At 43.7% G+C, this 17,859-nt stretch overlaps 1 protein-coding gene across 1 annotated transcript in view; it reads left to right on the forward strand.

The window, feature by feature from the left end:
* Window positions 1-16,876, forward strand: part of LOC122646039 (tubulin-folding cofactor D) — a 108,999-nt gene extending 92,123 nt beyond the window's left edge. Inside the window, exon 17 of the mRNA XM_043839493.1 lies at window positions 16,490-16,876. Within this exon, the coding sequence (XP_043695428.1) occupies window positions 16,490-16,777 (288 nt within the window). The 3' untranslated portion in view covers window positions 16,778-16,876. The remainder of the gene's footprint in view (window positions 1-16,489) is intronic.
* Window positions 16,877-17,859: the final 983 nt, after the last annotated feature.

Genomic DNA, 17,859 nt, shown 5'->3' on the forward strand with positions numbered 1-17,859 from the left:
TAGTGTGCCAAAGGTCAAGCCAAAGGGAGGTGGAGGTCCCATCACCTATATGGGATTGGATAGATCCAAGAACAGACAGACGAGTGGCAAGGATTTCGCGCCAAACCCAAGAAGCATCCGATGTGATAAGATAGTCCAAATAGAATCCGATTTTAGAAGCCCAGAGTAAATCCAATCAACCAAAATACTCCTCTTTCTAGAGGCAATCTTCCAAATCAACTTGATGATACCAGCTGAGTTCACTTCCTTGATTCTTCTGATGCCCAAGCCTCCTTCCTTCAAAGGGAGGCAAACTAAAGCCCAACTGATGGGGTGAAGAAACCTTGAGGAGTCAGAGCCTTTCCAGAGAAAGGAAGTCATAAGGGATTCTAAAGACTTGATGGTGGACTGAGGTAACCCATAAATTTCTGACCAGTAAATATAAGAAGCTTGTAGAACTGATTCGATGAGCACCAACCTTCCCGCATAACAGAGAAGCTTGCCTTTCCAAAGCTGCAACTTTTCCTAATGAGATCCAGTATAGGAGTACAGTGATGGGCAGAGAAACGAGCCAGGATCAAAGGAAGCCCCAAATATTTGTCCGGAAGATGACCAACAGAGAACCCACATTTTTCCACCAGAGCAGCTTTCTCTAATTCTGAGACCCCAGCCAAGAAAAGGAGGGACTTAGATGGATTAATATGAAGGCTCGAGAGCACTTGGAACTGCTGCAAGCAATACATAATAGTCTAAAAGGAAGTAATGGAAGCCTTGGAGAAAATCATGAGATCATCTACGAAAGCTAGATGGGAAAGCTTGAGGGCTTTGCACTTGGGGATGGGAGCAATAAGCTGCTGATCTGTACAAATTTGGATATCTCGAGATAAAACTTCCAGAGCTAAAGTGAAGATGTAGGGAGAGAGGGGGCACCCTTGACGAATACCCATGGAGGAAGCAAAATAGCCTGTAGGACTACCATTAACAAGCACAGAGAACCTGGGGGTGGATATCAATGGATCCAATGAGTGAAGACCGGAGGGAATCCCATCTTAGACAAAACCTTGCCAATAAAGTCCCATCTTAGAGAATCAAAGGCTTTATGAATATCAATCTTCATAAGAGCAGCTGGGGAATGGTTCTTTCTCTCAAAGCCTCTAACAATCTCATTTCAAATGAGGATATTATCTAAGATATTTCTCCCAGGAATGAAGGTAGACTGATTTTCACTAACAAGAAGATCCACAACAGTCTTGAGCCTGAAGGCGAGGACTTTAGCAATGAACTTGTATATAAGGTTGCAGAGGGCAATAGGCCTGAAGTCCGACCTCACTGAAGCTCCCTCCTTCTTGGGAATGAGGCAAAGAAACGTATGGTTCACTCTTTTGATCTGGCTTGGATTACCGAAGAAACTTCTGACAGCTTTAATAAGGTCTTCCTTGATGATCTCCCAAGAAGCTAAAAAGAATCCCATACTAAATCCATCCAGCCCAGGAGCCTGGTTCAGCTTGAGAGAGTGGATAGCAATGCTGATTTCTGCCTCAGTTGGAATGGCCCCAAGAGATTCCAATAGCTTAGAAGGAATGAATTTGTTTGGCAAATTGTTTGGAATCGGGTCAGCATCATCCAAAGTACCATTGAAGAGATCCTTGAAGTGGTTCACAGCCAAACCTTTAATGTCATTCACACTAGTAACTGAGGAACCATCCGAAGCCACAAGCTGTAAAATGGAGTTGTGACTGGATCCTTAACAGTGTCTAGGAAAGTAGAATGAGAGAACCACATGTCATAATATTTAAAGGGTTTAGGGCCAAAAGAAGTGTAAGGCTGGATAGATAAAGAAATAGGACAATGGTCTGAAATTCCAGGGATATCAAAGGTGGCAAAGGAGGAAGGGAAGAAGACAAGCCAAGCTTCACTGACAATATCACGATCAAGTTTATAGTCAATGCGGGAATTTCCAACCCTTTTGTTACTCCAAGAAAAAGTAGGTCCACCAACAGAGATCATCAACCCCCAAATCCTCAGTACAGTCATTGAAAGTAGCCAGAGTCTGAATCCAAATGGTCACCTCCCTGTTTTTCATGACAGAACCTTATCACATTAAAATCACCTCCAAGACCCCAAGGAAGGGGGCCAATTTGATGGGCAATGCTGCGTAGATCATCCCATAAGGAGAGGCGCTGCTCAGGACAATTGGAAGCATGAATAACAGTGAAGTAAAAACTGCATTGGTTGAGGCAGTCCGAGAGGCACAAATGGAGGAATTGGGCAGAGGAGGATAGCAGAGAAATTTATATTTTGAAGGATCCCAAAGGACCCAAATGCGGCCATCAGGGTGGTGAATATAGTTGGTTAGAAGGGACCAACCTGGGATAATGGAATTAGAAATTCTAGCAGCATTGGGCTCCTTAATATGAGTTTCAAGAAGGCAACAAAAAGAAGACTTTGGGAGTCGAATACGAGATCTAACAGCAGCATGTTTACAAGGGGAATTGAGACCCCGAGTATTCCAAATAACACCATGATTCATTTGGATAAGGTTAGGGGGAGCAGCTCCCCAAGGAGCTAAGGGAACCGTAAGAACAGGGGACTTACAGAGATTTTTGCCTAAAGGTGGGGGGCGGGTAAAAGAGAAGAGGAGGGTCCCGGGTCATGATCCAAGTAGTCTCCAACCCGATCCACAGAGGAATGGGCCACAGAAGGGGACAAATATTCAAAAGTGGGGGCCACAGGAATAGAAAGGTTAGGAATAGAAGGCACGTGGGTTACAAGGGGTAAAGATGGAATGCAAGGAACAGGGGTTACCAGGGGTAAAGAGCTAATCAAATGGTTAATAGAAGAGGACGTAGCAGCCACGTTTGCTGAGGGTCCCACAATATGGGGAAGAGGGGAAACTGAAGAGTTAGCATTAAAGGGGAAAGGGGCAGACGGAACCTGGGAGAGAGAAGGCGAATTATCACTCGCAGAAGGAAGGAGGAGTTCAGGACTCTGCTGGGAACCAGACTGCAAAGTCGGAGAGGAGACCGACAAAGTAGCGACAACTCTCGAGGAACCGAGGAGAGATCACCAGGGATGACAGGGTGCCCATCAGGGAGCAGCGTTGCCATTTGTGACTACGAGGTAAAGCAGAGTCACAGATCTTCTCGGGGCAAGGGTCAATCTCTGAACAAGGTTCAGAGGCTAAAGCTGCAAAACGATTGTGCCCAACAGGTAAAGCAGGGGTTCCCAAGATGCTTCGTTGATCCTTCGAAGCATGACGGAGCTGCTGGCGGTGGTTTCTGGTTCGAGTTCTGTTGCGAGATCTTCCTCTGGCCTGAGGTGAAGCTTCAACCGTAGTAATCAGCGAGATCGAATGGTGATCCTCATGAGGAAGAACCTCAAAAACAAGGGCAAGCTCAACTGGAGAGGTGGTATCAGCTTTTGGAGAGCAGAGAGCAGAATCGTGACCAAACAGCTTGCATACCAGACAATTGCGGGGGCTTCCAGTCATAATGGACTTCTTGTTCGAAGGAGAAATCCTCCCCTTCCTTCACAGTGATGAAAGATGGCAGAGGCAAATCTGCAGCAACCTCAAACACAGATGCGAGCAAACGCCAGTCGAGTCTTCCTCAAAGTTCTAACATCAGAGAAAAGGGGTTTTCCCAGAACAGAGCCCACGGTACTCAAGCCCTCAGAACACCAATAATGAAGAGGAAGGCCAGGCAAAGAGATCCAAAGAGGGATAGATGAGGGGTCGACTCGACGAAGCTGAAGATGATGGTGCCATTGACGAAGAAAAATGGGTTTTTTTCCCACTTGCCAGGGACATCCTTCCAGCACTCGAAGTTTATCAAGTTCATCAGAAAACTTGAAAATAAAGAAGCCATTGTCGAGGAGGAAGGTTTCAAAAGTACCGTTAGTTCTCCATTGCTTAGACAGGGACAATTTGACAATGTGGAAAGGGGACCTAGAGCCAAGGAAGTGGCCAACCAAGCAAGACTCCCAGATTTTTGCTTCATCCTCTAGAAAACCAGAGGGGCAGACAGCAACTTTAGAAGAACCAACGACAGAGGGAGCAACAATATGGAGGAGGAGACCTTCAGATGAGGCTGTAGGTGAGCAGGAAGGATTGGCAAAGGAGGTCCATTTGGGAGCAGAGACAGTAGGGGATGCTGGGGCAAAGACAGAAGCAGGGGGTGGAGAGAGTGGGGGACGAGGATCAGTTTCTGGAGAGGCAGTGGTGAGATGACAGGATACAGGAGGTGGAGAAGGGGAGGGAGAAGTAGCAGACATCTCACCAACCGGAGGACAGCCCTTCAGGTCACCGGAGATTCCATCGAACTTCTAAAGAAGCTATTGTCAGAGAAGCTCGATGTAGTAGTTAAATTGGGACTTAAAACCTTGCATATAATGCTACATTAAAAATAACAACGACAACAGATGAAGATTTGGAATGCTCAGATATTTCTTGGGTATTGAAGTTGTTCGGAGTACTAAGGGAGTCAGTCTGTCTCAGAGGAAGTATGTACTTGATATTTTGTCTGAGATGGGGATGTTGGGCTCTAAGCCTGTGGATACGCCTGTGGATCCTGATCTGAAGCTTAGAGCGTGTGATGATAAATAATTTGCAAATAAACATTTGTACAGGTGACTTGTTGGAAGACTTATCCATGAATTAAAGTATCGCAACGTATCATATCATATTGCCAGATACGTATCGGTATCGAGACGTATCGATACGATAAAGGCTGATACATATCTATTTTATTGAAAACATTAGGTAATAGGTATCGATAGTATCGTACTATATGTGCCGATATGGCTCAATACAGTATGATACTAAGTATCGATAGTCAATGATACGTCCATTTAAGGGTTTAAAAAAATTTATCGATATGTATCACATCGCATTGGTCGATATGGCGTGATACTATGCAATACGTATCCAGCACACCATTAAAATGCAAAATGGGCCTCAGTTCGTGAATTAGAGAACAGAACACAGCGCATGGCAGGCTCTTTTTCACCCAAAAAATTGACTTTTAGCCCCTCTTCTTTCAAGTCGGTGAGTTGGGGCTTTGATTCCTTGCTTAAACTTCACTTTGGTTGAATCAGCATTCATAAATCTCGGATTAAATAACTCCACAGTAAAGGTTTAAAACCTCATCCCTTACAATAATTTCAATTGAATCCACTTGTCTCATGATACATAATTCTCCATTTAAGTGTATACTTGATATATGTTATATATTGCTTATTTATCGTGTTTTTTGCTCCAAAAGTGTATTTCCATGTGTATCTTGAGTAGCTCCGATACAATACATCTCTTAAAATCACCCAGCCGATACGATACGCGATGCAGATACTTTAATCCTTGGACTTATCTACCTAACTGTTACGCGTCCTGATATTTCGTTTGTTGTGGGTGCTATTAGTCAATTCATGCTTCATGGAAAGTGCTAAGCAGGCCCACTTGGATGTTGCTTGTCGCATTTTGAGGTATCTTAAAGGTGCTCTCAGGAAATAGCTTGTTTATTGACGTCATGGTCATACTGGTATTGTGGGTTACTTTGATGCTGACTGGGCTGTTGCTGATGGTGATCGTAAACTTACTACTGGGTACTGTAAGTTTGTTGGTAGAAACCTGTTAACATGGAGGAGTAAGAAACAGATACTGTGGCTCGGTCAAGTGTAGAGACTGTATATAGAGCCATGGGACATATTGCAACTGCAATGATGTGGCTGGAGTCTCTTGTTTAGGAGTTGGGATTCTCAGTTACTTAGCCGCCTATGGAGATGTATTTGTTGGAGTTTATGTATTAGGGGTACTTTAGTCCATGTCTTTATTATAAGTCACTAGAGTTGTAATTTTATCTTCTATTTCTTTTTACCTTTTACCTCCCTAGGGAGGCCTTTTTAATTGCCTAAAGTGGTTAGTAATGAAGTAAATAGGCTAACACAATTGATTCTCCCTAAACTCTCTCCTTCTCCTCATCTCTTCTCTTCTTCCTCTTCCCCTTGCTGTAACTCATGTTCTGGTGCTTGAATCTTTCCATTCATAAAAACTAACTTGGGTAGAATAGGCTAAACTTCTCTTAATGTCTTTTTGAGCAGGAGCCAAAGTAGCTCCTAATAGGACTGTTATTATACCTATCAAAGAAATTAGATACATTATATAAGGTATGGCTGTAAAAAGAGGAAGAAGCTCTCTTTGATTGATCAATGTGTGATATTCTGAATCCTCATTACTAATGGAATCGAAACGTGTATCAGAGACATTCCTTCATTGTTTTGAGAGTCGACTAAGTCTTGGCTGTTCTCTTCACCTCTTCTTGGAACCCTAGAAAGGTAGAGGGTTCCATTAGAGGATATACTATGTGAAATTCCTCACATAACTCATTTGGAGCTGTTCCTTTCAAACCAACAGCAATAGAGGATGATTCCCAGCTCACAAAGTACATTTGAAGCCCTAGGAGCTGGACAGAACATTACCGCCAGCTGTAGAGTCTTCTGCTCATCTCTTCACCTATTGGGATGAGGACTGTAGCCTTTGAATCGCCTGAGGGTCCTCTTTCAGACCCCCAACAGCTCAGTTCCTAAGAGGAGCTGATCAAGGAGTATAACTCCAATCAGTGGTGCTCTCCAGGTATCGGCAGATTCTGGTTCTTACCCTTGTGAGTGTTTTGTTAGCTGTAATGAGTGGAATAGCTTCAATTGTTTGCTAATGTCACCTATTTGAGTGCCTTTGGTTATTGTGGAATAGAATCAGAGTTTGAGTGTAGTTTGTGTTTTTCCATCAAGAATGTGCTCTCGGGTACTTGTTAGCTGGGCTACTGTTTGTCGGTTTGTACTCTTTTGTTGGCTGAATTTGTGTGCAAGGTAGTTATCAGGGATTTAATCCCTGTTGTGTGTTGCTGCAACTGTTTGGGGCAGAGTATTTGCCCCCTGTTTGGTGGATTGCTTACTTGTATTTGGGTAGAGTTTACTCCCCATTTGTGCAAGGCACTTTTCTGTGTTTTTTGTTGAGTTGTTTGGGACTATGTCTACCTTATCTAGGAATGTTTCTGAGGTAAGTGGACCAGCTCCAGCTAGCAGTTTAAGTGGTGGTTTCCCTACTATTGCTTCTTTTGATAACCCCAACACCCAAATCTCTGTTGTGAAGTTGGACAATACCAACTACTTGTATTGGTCCCGTTTTGTGAAGATGCCCTTGCAAAGTAGGGGAAAGCTGGGGTATATTATTGGCTCTATTAAGGAGCCTACCACTACTGATCCAGGATACCTAAAGTGGGAGACTGAGAACTCCACAGTTATGACTTGGTTGGTTTTCTCCATGAAGCTTAAGATTAGTAGGAGATTTATGGACAAGGAGATTGCAAAGGAGTTGTGGGATAGTATCACCAGGACCTTTGACCGAGTTGGTGACTATGCAAAGGTGTACCAAATCCCCCAAAAGGTCATCAATATGAAACAGTGTGATAAAAGCATCTCTGACTACTACAACACTATTATCAGCCTGTGGCAGGAGTATGATCACACTACAGGTATCTTCGACTGTCCAACTCTGAAGATGAAGTCAAGGTCTATAAGAATCAAGAAGTTGAAAGGATTTTCTCTCTACTTGGTGGGCTCAATCCAGAGTATGTGACCATTCGTCTGCAGATCCTAGGGAGGTCTCCCTTTCCATCCTTGGATGAAGTATGTAGTTACTTACAAAGTAAGGAAACCAGGAGAGCAACCATGGATAATGCCCCATCAATGGAGAGATCTGCTCTTGTTTCCAGTTCCCACAGAGACTAGAAAAGTGGGGGGGAAAGGCCAAGAGCATGGAGATCACCGTGAGAGATTTAAATGTGATCACTGTGGAAAACTGGGACACACTGAGGACAGGTGTTAGGACCTTCATGGGCAGCCTCCTGGTATGTGTGGTGGTTCATCTGGTGCCCGTGCTAGAAAGAGAGGGGGAGCTAGGGCTCACTCTGTGACATCTAAGACTAAGACATCTAGACCCCAGCCTGTTCCTGATTCCCTCTTACAGGATGATATTGTAGCCTTCCGCCAGTTGATGTCACATCTTGGACACTCCACTACTAGTTCTACCCTGGAGGGTCAACTACTTCTGCCTCTGCTCTGCAGGTCTCATCTGCATCTTCTACTGCTCCCAAGCCTCTGACCACATGACTGGTATGTCCTAGTATTATGATTCCTATTCCATTTGCTCTGGCCAGGACAAGGTAAGGGTTGTTGATGGTTCCCTTTCTTCTGTCTCTAGTAAGGGTAATGTGAGAGTTACTCCTATTTCTCTTGAATCTATCCTTCATGTCCCTAATTTTGCTACTAACCTACTATTAGTGAGTCATCTAACCAAATCCTTGAATTGTTGTGTCACTTTCTTTCCTTCTTATTGTCTTTTTCAGGATTTGGAGAGAAAGGGTTATTGGCAGTCGGACTGAGAAAGGAGGACTCTATCTTCTTGAACCACACCTACCTGGCTCATCTATTGTTGAAGCTTATGTTTGTGGTTGGAGTGACCTTAGTATTTTGGAGTCTGTAATGCTTTGGCATCAACGTTTGGGTCATCCCTCTTTTGTTGTTATGAGGAGACAATTACCCCATTTGTTTACTTCTTTTCCTTCTTATATTTTTCAATGTGAACCATGTATGTTTGCTAAACATTGTCGAACATGTTATCCTTATCGTGGTAATAGATCTATTGCACCTTTTTCTCTTGTTCATACTGATGTTTGGGGGCCTTCTCCTACTACTTCTTTGTCTGGATTTCGTTACTTTGTTTCATTTATGGATGATTATTCTAGGTCTACTTGGACTATTTTGTTGAAACAAAAAAGTGATGTTTATGATGCTTAGGATTTTTATCAACTTATCAGTACTCAGTTTGGTACTCGAATTCAAAATGTTAGGTCTAATAAGGGGGGTGAGTACATGTACAGGGGCCTCCAGTAGTTCTGTAATGATAATTGCATCATCCATCAACTGGTATGGGTTGACACCCCTCAACAAAATGGAGTGGATGAGAGGAAAAACCACCACTTGTTAGAAATCACCAGGAGTCTTCTCTTTGGTATGCATGTGCCTAAGACTTTTTTGGTCTGATGCATTTCTTACTGTTGCCTTTCTTATGAACCAGATGCCATCTCCCCTCTTTGGCTCCAAATCTCCCTTCACACTTCTTTCTCCTCAATCTTCAACCTTCTCCTTGCCTCTAAAGGTCTTTTGTTGTGTTTGTTATGTTCATGTCAACAAATCAGCCCGCACCAAACTTGATCTCAAAGCTCTCAAGTGCATTTTCTTGGGCTACTCTGATTCAACCAAAGAGTATAAATGCTACCACCCTTATTCCCAAAGGAGACTTCTCTCAAAAGATGCCACCTTTTTTGAGTCTATTCCTACTTTTCTTCTCCTCAACATTCTCTTTAGGGGGAGAGCAGTATTAGAAGTGAACAAGATGCTGATGTCACTCCTTTTCTATCTCCCTTGCCTACCTCCACTTCCCCATTCCTATTCAATATTGGAAAATACAAAGAAGTGGATGTTGTTGATGATGTTGATGTTGATGGTGGTATTGATATTGATGCTAGTAGTATTGGTGATGCTAGCAGGAAAAAAGAGCACAAGAGAAGATTTAAAGATGTTGTATTCAAAAGAGGTGAATGTTTGAAGGGAAAAGGAAAGCAACCCTGCCAAAACCCCTCTTTGGATCCACATCCTCAGTCTCATCCTCTCCAATCATGTAACAATTCTCCTTTTGAGTTAGATCTTCCCATTACTATGAGAAAGGGGAAGAGAGCCTGTACTAACCCCATACCCAGTTTGTTTCCTATGACTCTATATCTCCTACAGTTATTGCCTTCTCCACTGCTCTTGAGTCTTCTTCCATTCCCAAAAATGTCACTGAGACCTTAGCTGATCCAAAATGGATACAAGCAATGTCTAAGGAAATGATGGCTCTAGAGAAGAATGGTACTTGGACACTTGTTAATCCTCCCAGGGCGAGAACTCCAGTTAGGTGCAAATGGGTTTATACCATCAAATATAGATCAGATGGTACAGTGGAAAGATATAAAGCTCGACTAGTTGCAAAAGGGTATAGTCAAGTGTATGGCATTGACTACCAAGAGATTTTTGCCCCTGTAGCCAAGCATAACTCAATCATGGTGCTCCTTTCAGTGGCAGCCAATAAAGATTGGCCAATGTACCGATTAGATGTGAAGAATGCATTTCTTCATGGAGACTTAGCAGAAGAAGTGTACATGCAGCCCCCACCTGGCTTTAAGTGTCCCTCAGCTGAAGGGAAAGTGTGTCTTTCGAAGAAAGCTCTTTAAGGCCTCAAGCAGTCTCCTAAGGCTTGGTTTGAGAGATTTAGACAAGCCATCCTGAAGAATGGGTATTCCCAGAGTCAAGCTAACCACACCTTGTTTATCAGGAGAGGAGATGGTACAGTTATAACTCTCATTGTCTATGTTGATGACATTGTAGTCACTGGGAATGATGTTACTGAAATGAACAGATTAAAGTATTATCTGGCTAAACAGTTTAAGATCAAAGACCTTGGACTCTTGAAATACTTCTTGGGTATTGAAGTATCTAGATCATAGTTGTCACGGCGTCACGGCAATCCAAGTCGGTGGTGGGGTGTTTGATGGATATATAACGCCATGGCGATCATGTCGACCATAGCAGAATTGTAATTAAATCCAAAGTTGAATGGCAAACTAGTAGATAAATCAAGATTTATAAGAGCAATGGCAGAATTGTAATTAATCTGAAGTTGTAAAGGAGTGGCAGAACTGTAATTTAATGGAGTTAAAGAGAAAACTGAATGGGCTAAACAGAATAGCAATAGAGAATATAGGGCTTTTATATAAATAATATAAGTTGTCCTTACTTGCAATTTTAAAGACTTAATGTCTTCTTCAACCATGCAGTAACACGATAGAAAGAGAGGCAGAGAGGCGGCGAACTGGAGTAGTTCCAGCAGAGGAAACTCCTTCTTATGAAGATGATTCTCCCTGCAATTTCAGGAACAAAATCGTAGCACCAAGGTCTGCGGATCCCAACGAGAAATAGCCCCAAAATTTTGCTGGCAACTGAATGGTGAGATCTGAAATCAGATCTGGCGGATGTCTTAGTTGCAGGTTACTTCGAAAAATTGAATCTCACAGAAAGAGAGACTTCTGGATATGAAACTTCCAGGTATGGATCGCCTAAGAGAAAAGAACTTATGGATCAAATCTCAAAACTAGTCGATGTTTGTGTAAGGATCCTATGATGGCTTTCCAGAATCTAGTAGTACCGCCCAGAAAGAAAAAACTCAAAAACCAAGGCTAAAATAGGAGATCTAGGGAAACAGGGAATGGGTCTAAGGTTGGGGAAGAAACAAAAAATTAAAGAAGAAGAAATCAAAGAGGGAAAGAGAGACAGGACGCCATGGCGTTGGTCGATATGCACATTTCTCCAGCGCCAAGACGCCGTGACAACTATATTCTTTTCTTTGATCTAGATCTAGATAAAGGAAAGGAATCAATATCTGTTAGAGGAAATTTGTTTTGGATCTTCTGAAGAGACGGGAATGTTGTGGTGTAAACTAGCAACCTCTCCAATTGATCTAAATCATAAGCTTGGTGATGAATGTAATTCTCCTCTCATAGATGCAGGCAAGTATCAAAGATTAGTTGGGAAGTTCATCTATCTCTCCTTGACTCGACTAGATATCTCTTATGCAGTTGGAGTAGTGAGTCAGTTCATGCATGCTCCCAGGAGTGGTCATCTGGATGCGGTGTATCGCATCATTAGGTACTTGAAATCCTACTGAGGAAAAGGTCTTCTATTTACTAGGCATGACCATTTGTAGATCGAAGGCTACACAGATGCTAATTGGGCTGGTTCAGTCTCTGACAGGAGATCTACTTCTGGGTACTGTACTTTTATGGGTAGTAATCTAGTTACCTAGAGGAGTAAGAAACAACCAGTTGTAGTTAGATCTAGTGCAGAGGCAGAGTTTAGAGCCATGGCTCATAGAGTGTGTGAACTTATATGACTGAAGAGACTACTTCAAGACTTGAGTTTTGACACTGAAGGGCCAATGAGATTTTATTGTGACAGCAAAGCTGGTATAAGCATTGCCCATAATCCGGTTCAACATGATCGAACCAAACACATTGAGGTTGATCGACACTTCATCAAAGAGAAGCTGGATTCTGATTGCATTTGTACTCTCTTTATGAAGACAGGTGATCAAGTAGTAGATATCTTCACCAAGGGTCTCATTCCTGGTCTATTTAGTACTTTATTGTGCAAGCTAGGAATGTATGACATTTATTCTCCAGCTTGAGGGGAAGTGTTAGAGTTTATGTATTCCATGTCTTTATTACAAGTCACTAGAGTTGTAATTTTATCTTTTATTTCTTTTTACCTTTTACCTCCCTAGGGAGGCCTTTGTAATTTCCTAAAGTGGTTAGTAATGAAGTAAATAGGTCACCAGTGAAACACAACATTCCAGATATCACGTGGGTGCATAGGTTTGGCTCTAGTGGCGCAGTTTAAGGCTTCTCCCTCATGCGACTGCTGTGGCGGTCCCCCCTCCTAGGGAAGCTCGCCCCCCTGATCCCCATCCCCCTGCGGGTGGGACAGCGTCATTCGCCCCAGTGGTGTCCAAGATTTTGGCGTTGCCATCTGTTAAGGTGGATATTAAAAAACCTTCTTCCTTTTATGGGGATCCCGCAATTTTCTTCTCCAAGGAAGAACTTAAAGCTTCAGAGAGATCTTTTGCGACCTCGCTCGTGGCCAAGTGCAACTATGGGAAGCCTGGCCTCTTCCAAATCAAGGAATATCTTCAGAAGGCGTTGTTCCTGCAAGGAGACGTGATCGTCTCGACCTTGGATCCAAGACATGTCTTGCTTCGGTTTGCAGTACAGGCGGATTTTGTCAAGGTTTGGTTGAAGGCTTAATTGTACATTTAGGGATACCTTTTTCGGTTCATGCGATGGTCTTCTGAGTTCGTCTCTGGCTGGGAGTCTCCGATGGTGCCGCTGTGGATTTCTTTGCCAGGGCTTCCTGTTAATCTCTACCAAGGTAATTTCCTGATTTCGATTGCTAGAGCAATTGGAAAAGTCCTTAGAGTCGATGGAGCAACAGCAAATTGCACAAGGACTGTGGCGGCAAGGGTGTGTGTAGAGGTAGACTTACGTGCCTCGCTGCCTTCAAAAATTTGGATTGGTTGTGGGGCTTCGGGTTTTTATCAGAAAGTAATTTACGAAAGCAGACCTAACTATTATGAAGGGTGTTCGAAGATAGGGCACAAGCTCGAGTCTTGCAGGAAACCTTCTCGAAGGAAGACAGCAAGGGTCTCAGTGGAGGGAGCAGCCATCGACGACATTGACGTTATGCCAGCAGCGGAACCGAAGGGGTCTGAAGTCAGGAATAGGGATGGGGTCTTCATCCCACGAGGAGAAGGCACCTCTCGTGGAGGCGTAGGGATTTCTGGTGATCTTCCTCGCCGGAGGGGAGGGCGGTAGAGGCCAGTCGCTAATCCAGATGCTATGGTGGTTGAAGGCTTGGGCCGATGGAGGGGGCCTGCTCACTAACCCTGCTGTTGCTGGGTTGGCTTCGAAGGATTGTGGACAGGTTTTGGCATGCAAGGAAATTCCCGAGGCAGTAGCGGAGGACTTGTTCCAGATTGTGGAGGAGGGTGAGGTTACACGTGGTGAAGCTGTTGAAGCCAGGGAGGTTGACTGTAGGAGGGCAGTGCAACTTTCTGCGACAGAGATGATTGTACCTCAACAGCAAGTGGAGGTAGGGGTGGTCCCTGACGTTGAAACCGATGAGGCCACGGAGGGTGATGGTGGTTTGGACGACCTGGTTTCGGCTGTGATGGAACCGAGGGCTGCCGGTGCATCTCAGGACCCAGGCAGGGATTTAACTGGGGTGCGATCGCAGCCGGATTGTGATCGGCATCAACCTTATTTTGTTCATGGTGCTCTGCCCCTAGGCTCTAAGGATGATGGCTTCGCCTCGGGCTTGGCTGGCCCTCAACTGGAGCGGTAGGAGTTATTGGAAAGCTTGAGAGCCTTCAATGCTACACTGGAAGGGAGGGTCCGCAATACTCTAGAGAGGCTGGAACCAAGGAGAAGTGCCTCGGTACCTGCTAGGCGTCGTGCTAGAAGCCGGGTGCACCCCAAAGCTGCTTTCATAGGGGCGGCACATGTGTATAACAGGAAGAAAATCAAAAAAGTGAGGCAGGCCAAGGATGGAGCCCAAAGGCGCATGACGAGATCAATGCGATTGATAGCTGCCCCACGTAATAGTTCCTCATGAGTTGTATTTTTTGGAACGCTCGGGGAGTTGGAAATAAGCCAATGATCAGGCAGTTGAAAACTTTAGTGAGTTTGCATAAGGTTGACATTGTAGCTGTGGCTGAACCTAAAGCTCAGGTGACGAAAGCACGTATTGTGCTGCGAAGAATTGGGCTGGATTCTCTACATTTAATGGGCAGAATTTGGGTCTTTTGGAGGGCCTCGCTGAAGGTCACTGTGGCGGAAGAACATGATCAGTTTATCACTGTTGAATGTGAAGACTCCAACGGAGGGGCTTTTCTTCTTACCTTTGTCCATGGACGGTGCTCAGCAGTGGAGCGAAGGGACTTATGGGAGAGGCTCGAGCTGTTCTCTCGGAGAGTCACTCTTCCCTGGGCAATGGGAGGAGACTTCAATGCAATGGTGTCCCCGTTGGAAAAGACGGGTGGAAGACCAGTTTGTTTTCTCTCAGTGGAGGAGTTTGGGTCTTTTGTGAGTAGGGCTGGCCTTGTAGATGCTGGTTATGGTGGTAGCATGTTCACCTGGTCTAATAACCAGTCGGATGCAGGAAGAGTTATGGCCTAGCTGGATCAGTTCCTGGTTAGTATTGATTGGATTACAGCTTTCCCCAGATGCACTGTCTCCCATTTCAGCAGGACTTGTTCAGATCATGCACCCATTGGTCTTTCCTTTTGGCTGCTGGACAGCACCACTTCTCTGCTTTCAAATTTCAGCAGATGTGGCTTAGGCACCCTGATTTTCAGGGCTTTGTTGAGGAACAGTGGGCTTTGCCAGTGTCTAGCTCGCCCCTCTTTATCTTGTTCATGAAACTCAAGCTTCTCTGCAAGGCGCTGCGAAAGTGGAACAAGGAGGTTTATGGCAATATTCATTAGAAGGTTAGGGATGCGGAGGACTCGGTGTGTGGGGCTGAAATTGCTTTTGACCAGCAAGCCTCAGAAGAGTCCAGGGTTGCTTTGCAGACTGCCAGGGAAGGCTTGCAAGAAATGCTGTTGCAGGAGGAAATTTTCTGGAAGCAAAAATCCAGGGTGACTTGGCTAAAGGAGGGGGATCGAAACATCAAAATTTTCCACTCTACGGTTAACATTAGAAGGAGACAGGCCAATATACAGAGAATCAGAGGGGGTGATGGGGTCTGGATTATGGACCCAAAGGGGATTCAAGCAGAGGCGGTGGTGCATTTTTTCAGACATTCTCAGCCTGGGAGCCTGCCGTTGGGAGACCTTCTCAGAATTCTTCGCGAGGACAAGGCAGGTTTGCCTGTCCTAAGAGGATAGTGGTTGAGGTTCTAGGCTTTTGTAAGGGTTGGTAAGGCTGTCTTAAGTGGAGTGTCCTCTTGGAGTCGTGGGTTGGGGTAAGGTGGAACGTCCCCCCCTGTATTCTTTATTATTTTTTCAGATTTCTAATAAAATATTAGGGGCCAGCCCGGGTCCCAGGTAATATTCGGGTTAAAAAAAAAAATGAAGTAAATAGGTATTACGAGTCTCCCTAAACTCTCTCCTCCTACTCTTCTCTTCTCTTCTCTTCTTCCTCTTCCCCTTGCTGTAACTCTTGTTCTAGTGCTTGAATCTTTCCATTCATAAAAACTAACTGTATTGTGATAATCAAGCTGCCATTTTTATGTCAATTATCCGGTTTTCCATGAAAGAACTAAGCATATTTGAGGTCAACTATCATTTTGTGAGGAATGTTGTTATGCAGAAACTGATCTCTACATCGTTTGTCAACACAGACGATCAACTTGGCAATATTCACTAAAGCATATTTTAGGCTTACGTTTCCAGGTGGTTATTCCTAGCTGGGTACGGGAGATATATATATATATATTCCAGCTTGAGGGGGAGTTTTAAAAGATACTCAAGGTTTCCTACTAAAAGTATATGATTGGAATATAATATAAGAGGCATGGCTGGTCCACATTAGTGAGTCCTATCATGCTCCAGGATTCACCGTCTTCTCTCTCTCAGCTCTCTTCTCCTTTCTCTTCTTCTTTCCTTCTTTCTTCCTCCTTGTGAGGACTGAGGACTAGTTGTCGTTTTCTCTGTTGCTACACCTCCCTAACTGGATGATGTCAGTGGCTCCATTATCTGCTAAAACATTGTAGTATTCTCCAATGTCAAATCCATAATAGAGAATGCTGTTTGTTCTTCACTAATTTGCCTAGATACTAAGAGTATTTTGCTGTACTTTTGTTTTTCCAGATACGGAAGGTTGCTGCTGATCAGGTGTACCTCGTGCTCATGCAAAGTGGTAATCTTGTGGCAGAGGACAAAATGGGGAAGGCCCTTGATATCCTTTCTGAAACTTGTTGGGATGGTGACTTAGAGGAAGCAAAGCACCAAAGATTACAATTATATGAAATAGCTGGCTTAGAAACTAAAGTTTTGATGACTAGAAGCAAAGAATCAAACAAAAATGATGACAAAAGAGCTGCCGCAGCTGATGAAAATGCATCATATTCTTCATTAGTTGGCTCATCTGGGTTCTGAAGCCAGTTATTTTTATCTATCATTTCTGCTGGAGTTGGTGTGGGAATCAAAATAATTCTGTTTCTTTCCCTGTTATTTACGAGTTACTCGGGGGCTGTTGCTAAAGTTTTATCTCTTCATTTCTTCACCCCTCCTGTCAATCAGTTTTCCTAACATTATTTTGCGAGGATCCATGTAGCCAATCCCATTTTGTTGGGATAAGGCTGAGTTTAGCGTTATTGTGTGTAGATACATTTCTCTAAATTTGCAATTGCATTCCTTCATCCTTCTTACTTTCAATCAGTTTTCCCAACTTTATTTTGCGAGTATCCATGTAGCGGATCCCATTTTATTGGGATAAGGCTGAGTTTGTTGTAGTTGTGTATAGACACACTTGTCTAAATTTGCAATTGCATTCCTTTATGGAGTGTCCTTAAATAACTTTTACCGCATAGAATTTAGTCTAGTAAAAGTGAAAAATGGTCTACATTTCGCTGCACGGTTGAATACTTGGTGCACAAGTAACTCATTTGAAGTTTTTACAAATGGATGGACAGAAGTTGATCCCACTGGATGCCCCACCTGCATCGCACACCCTAATTGCTTCAAAATTTAGATAGGGTTTTTCCGTATCATATGCTTTACTCTATTGGGGATGATAGTTTTTAGGGCAAGAGATCTCTGATCGCATGGTCTCTACACAAGTGTCTAGGTCAATGGGTGAGTACGCCTTGATATCTACCCAGAGGACAGAGGCGTCATCTCACGGTGCCCTGTGAGAGGGCATAGGAAACACCACCAAGTAGAGTTCGTTTTCCCTAGTTTTTTATTATTATTAAAAACTAAGTAAGAACCCTCCTTATTTTTCTTTCTTAACATGTTCTGATAAGGAGATTCATTTCCGGCCTCGAACCGTTTTATTTCTTATTCTTTTGAAATTCCATATTTAAGTGAAGAGGCTCTTTTGTATGCATGTGTTCTCTGTGGGGGAAAGTGCAAGGCCAACGTGCAATGGCATCTCGGGGGTGGAATTTCTACCATTCATGAGGGGTGGGGAGGTCATTTTGCCCCTCACTGTGTCTGAGCGTAGGGACACATTAAAA

Source organism: Telopea speciosissima, chromosome 11, assembly GCF_018873765.1.
Source record: "Telopea speciosissima isolate NSW1024214 ecotype Mountain lineage chromosome 11, Tspe_v1, whole genome shotgun sequence".
Lineage (NCBI taxonomy): Eukaryota > Viridiplantae > Streptophyta > Magnoliopsida > Proteales > Proteaceae > Telopea > Telopea speciosissima.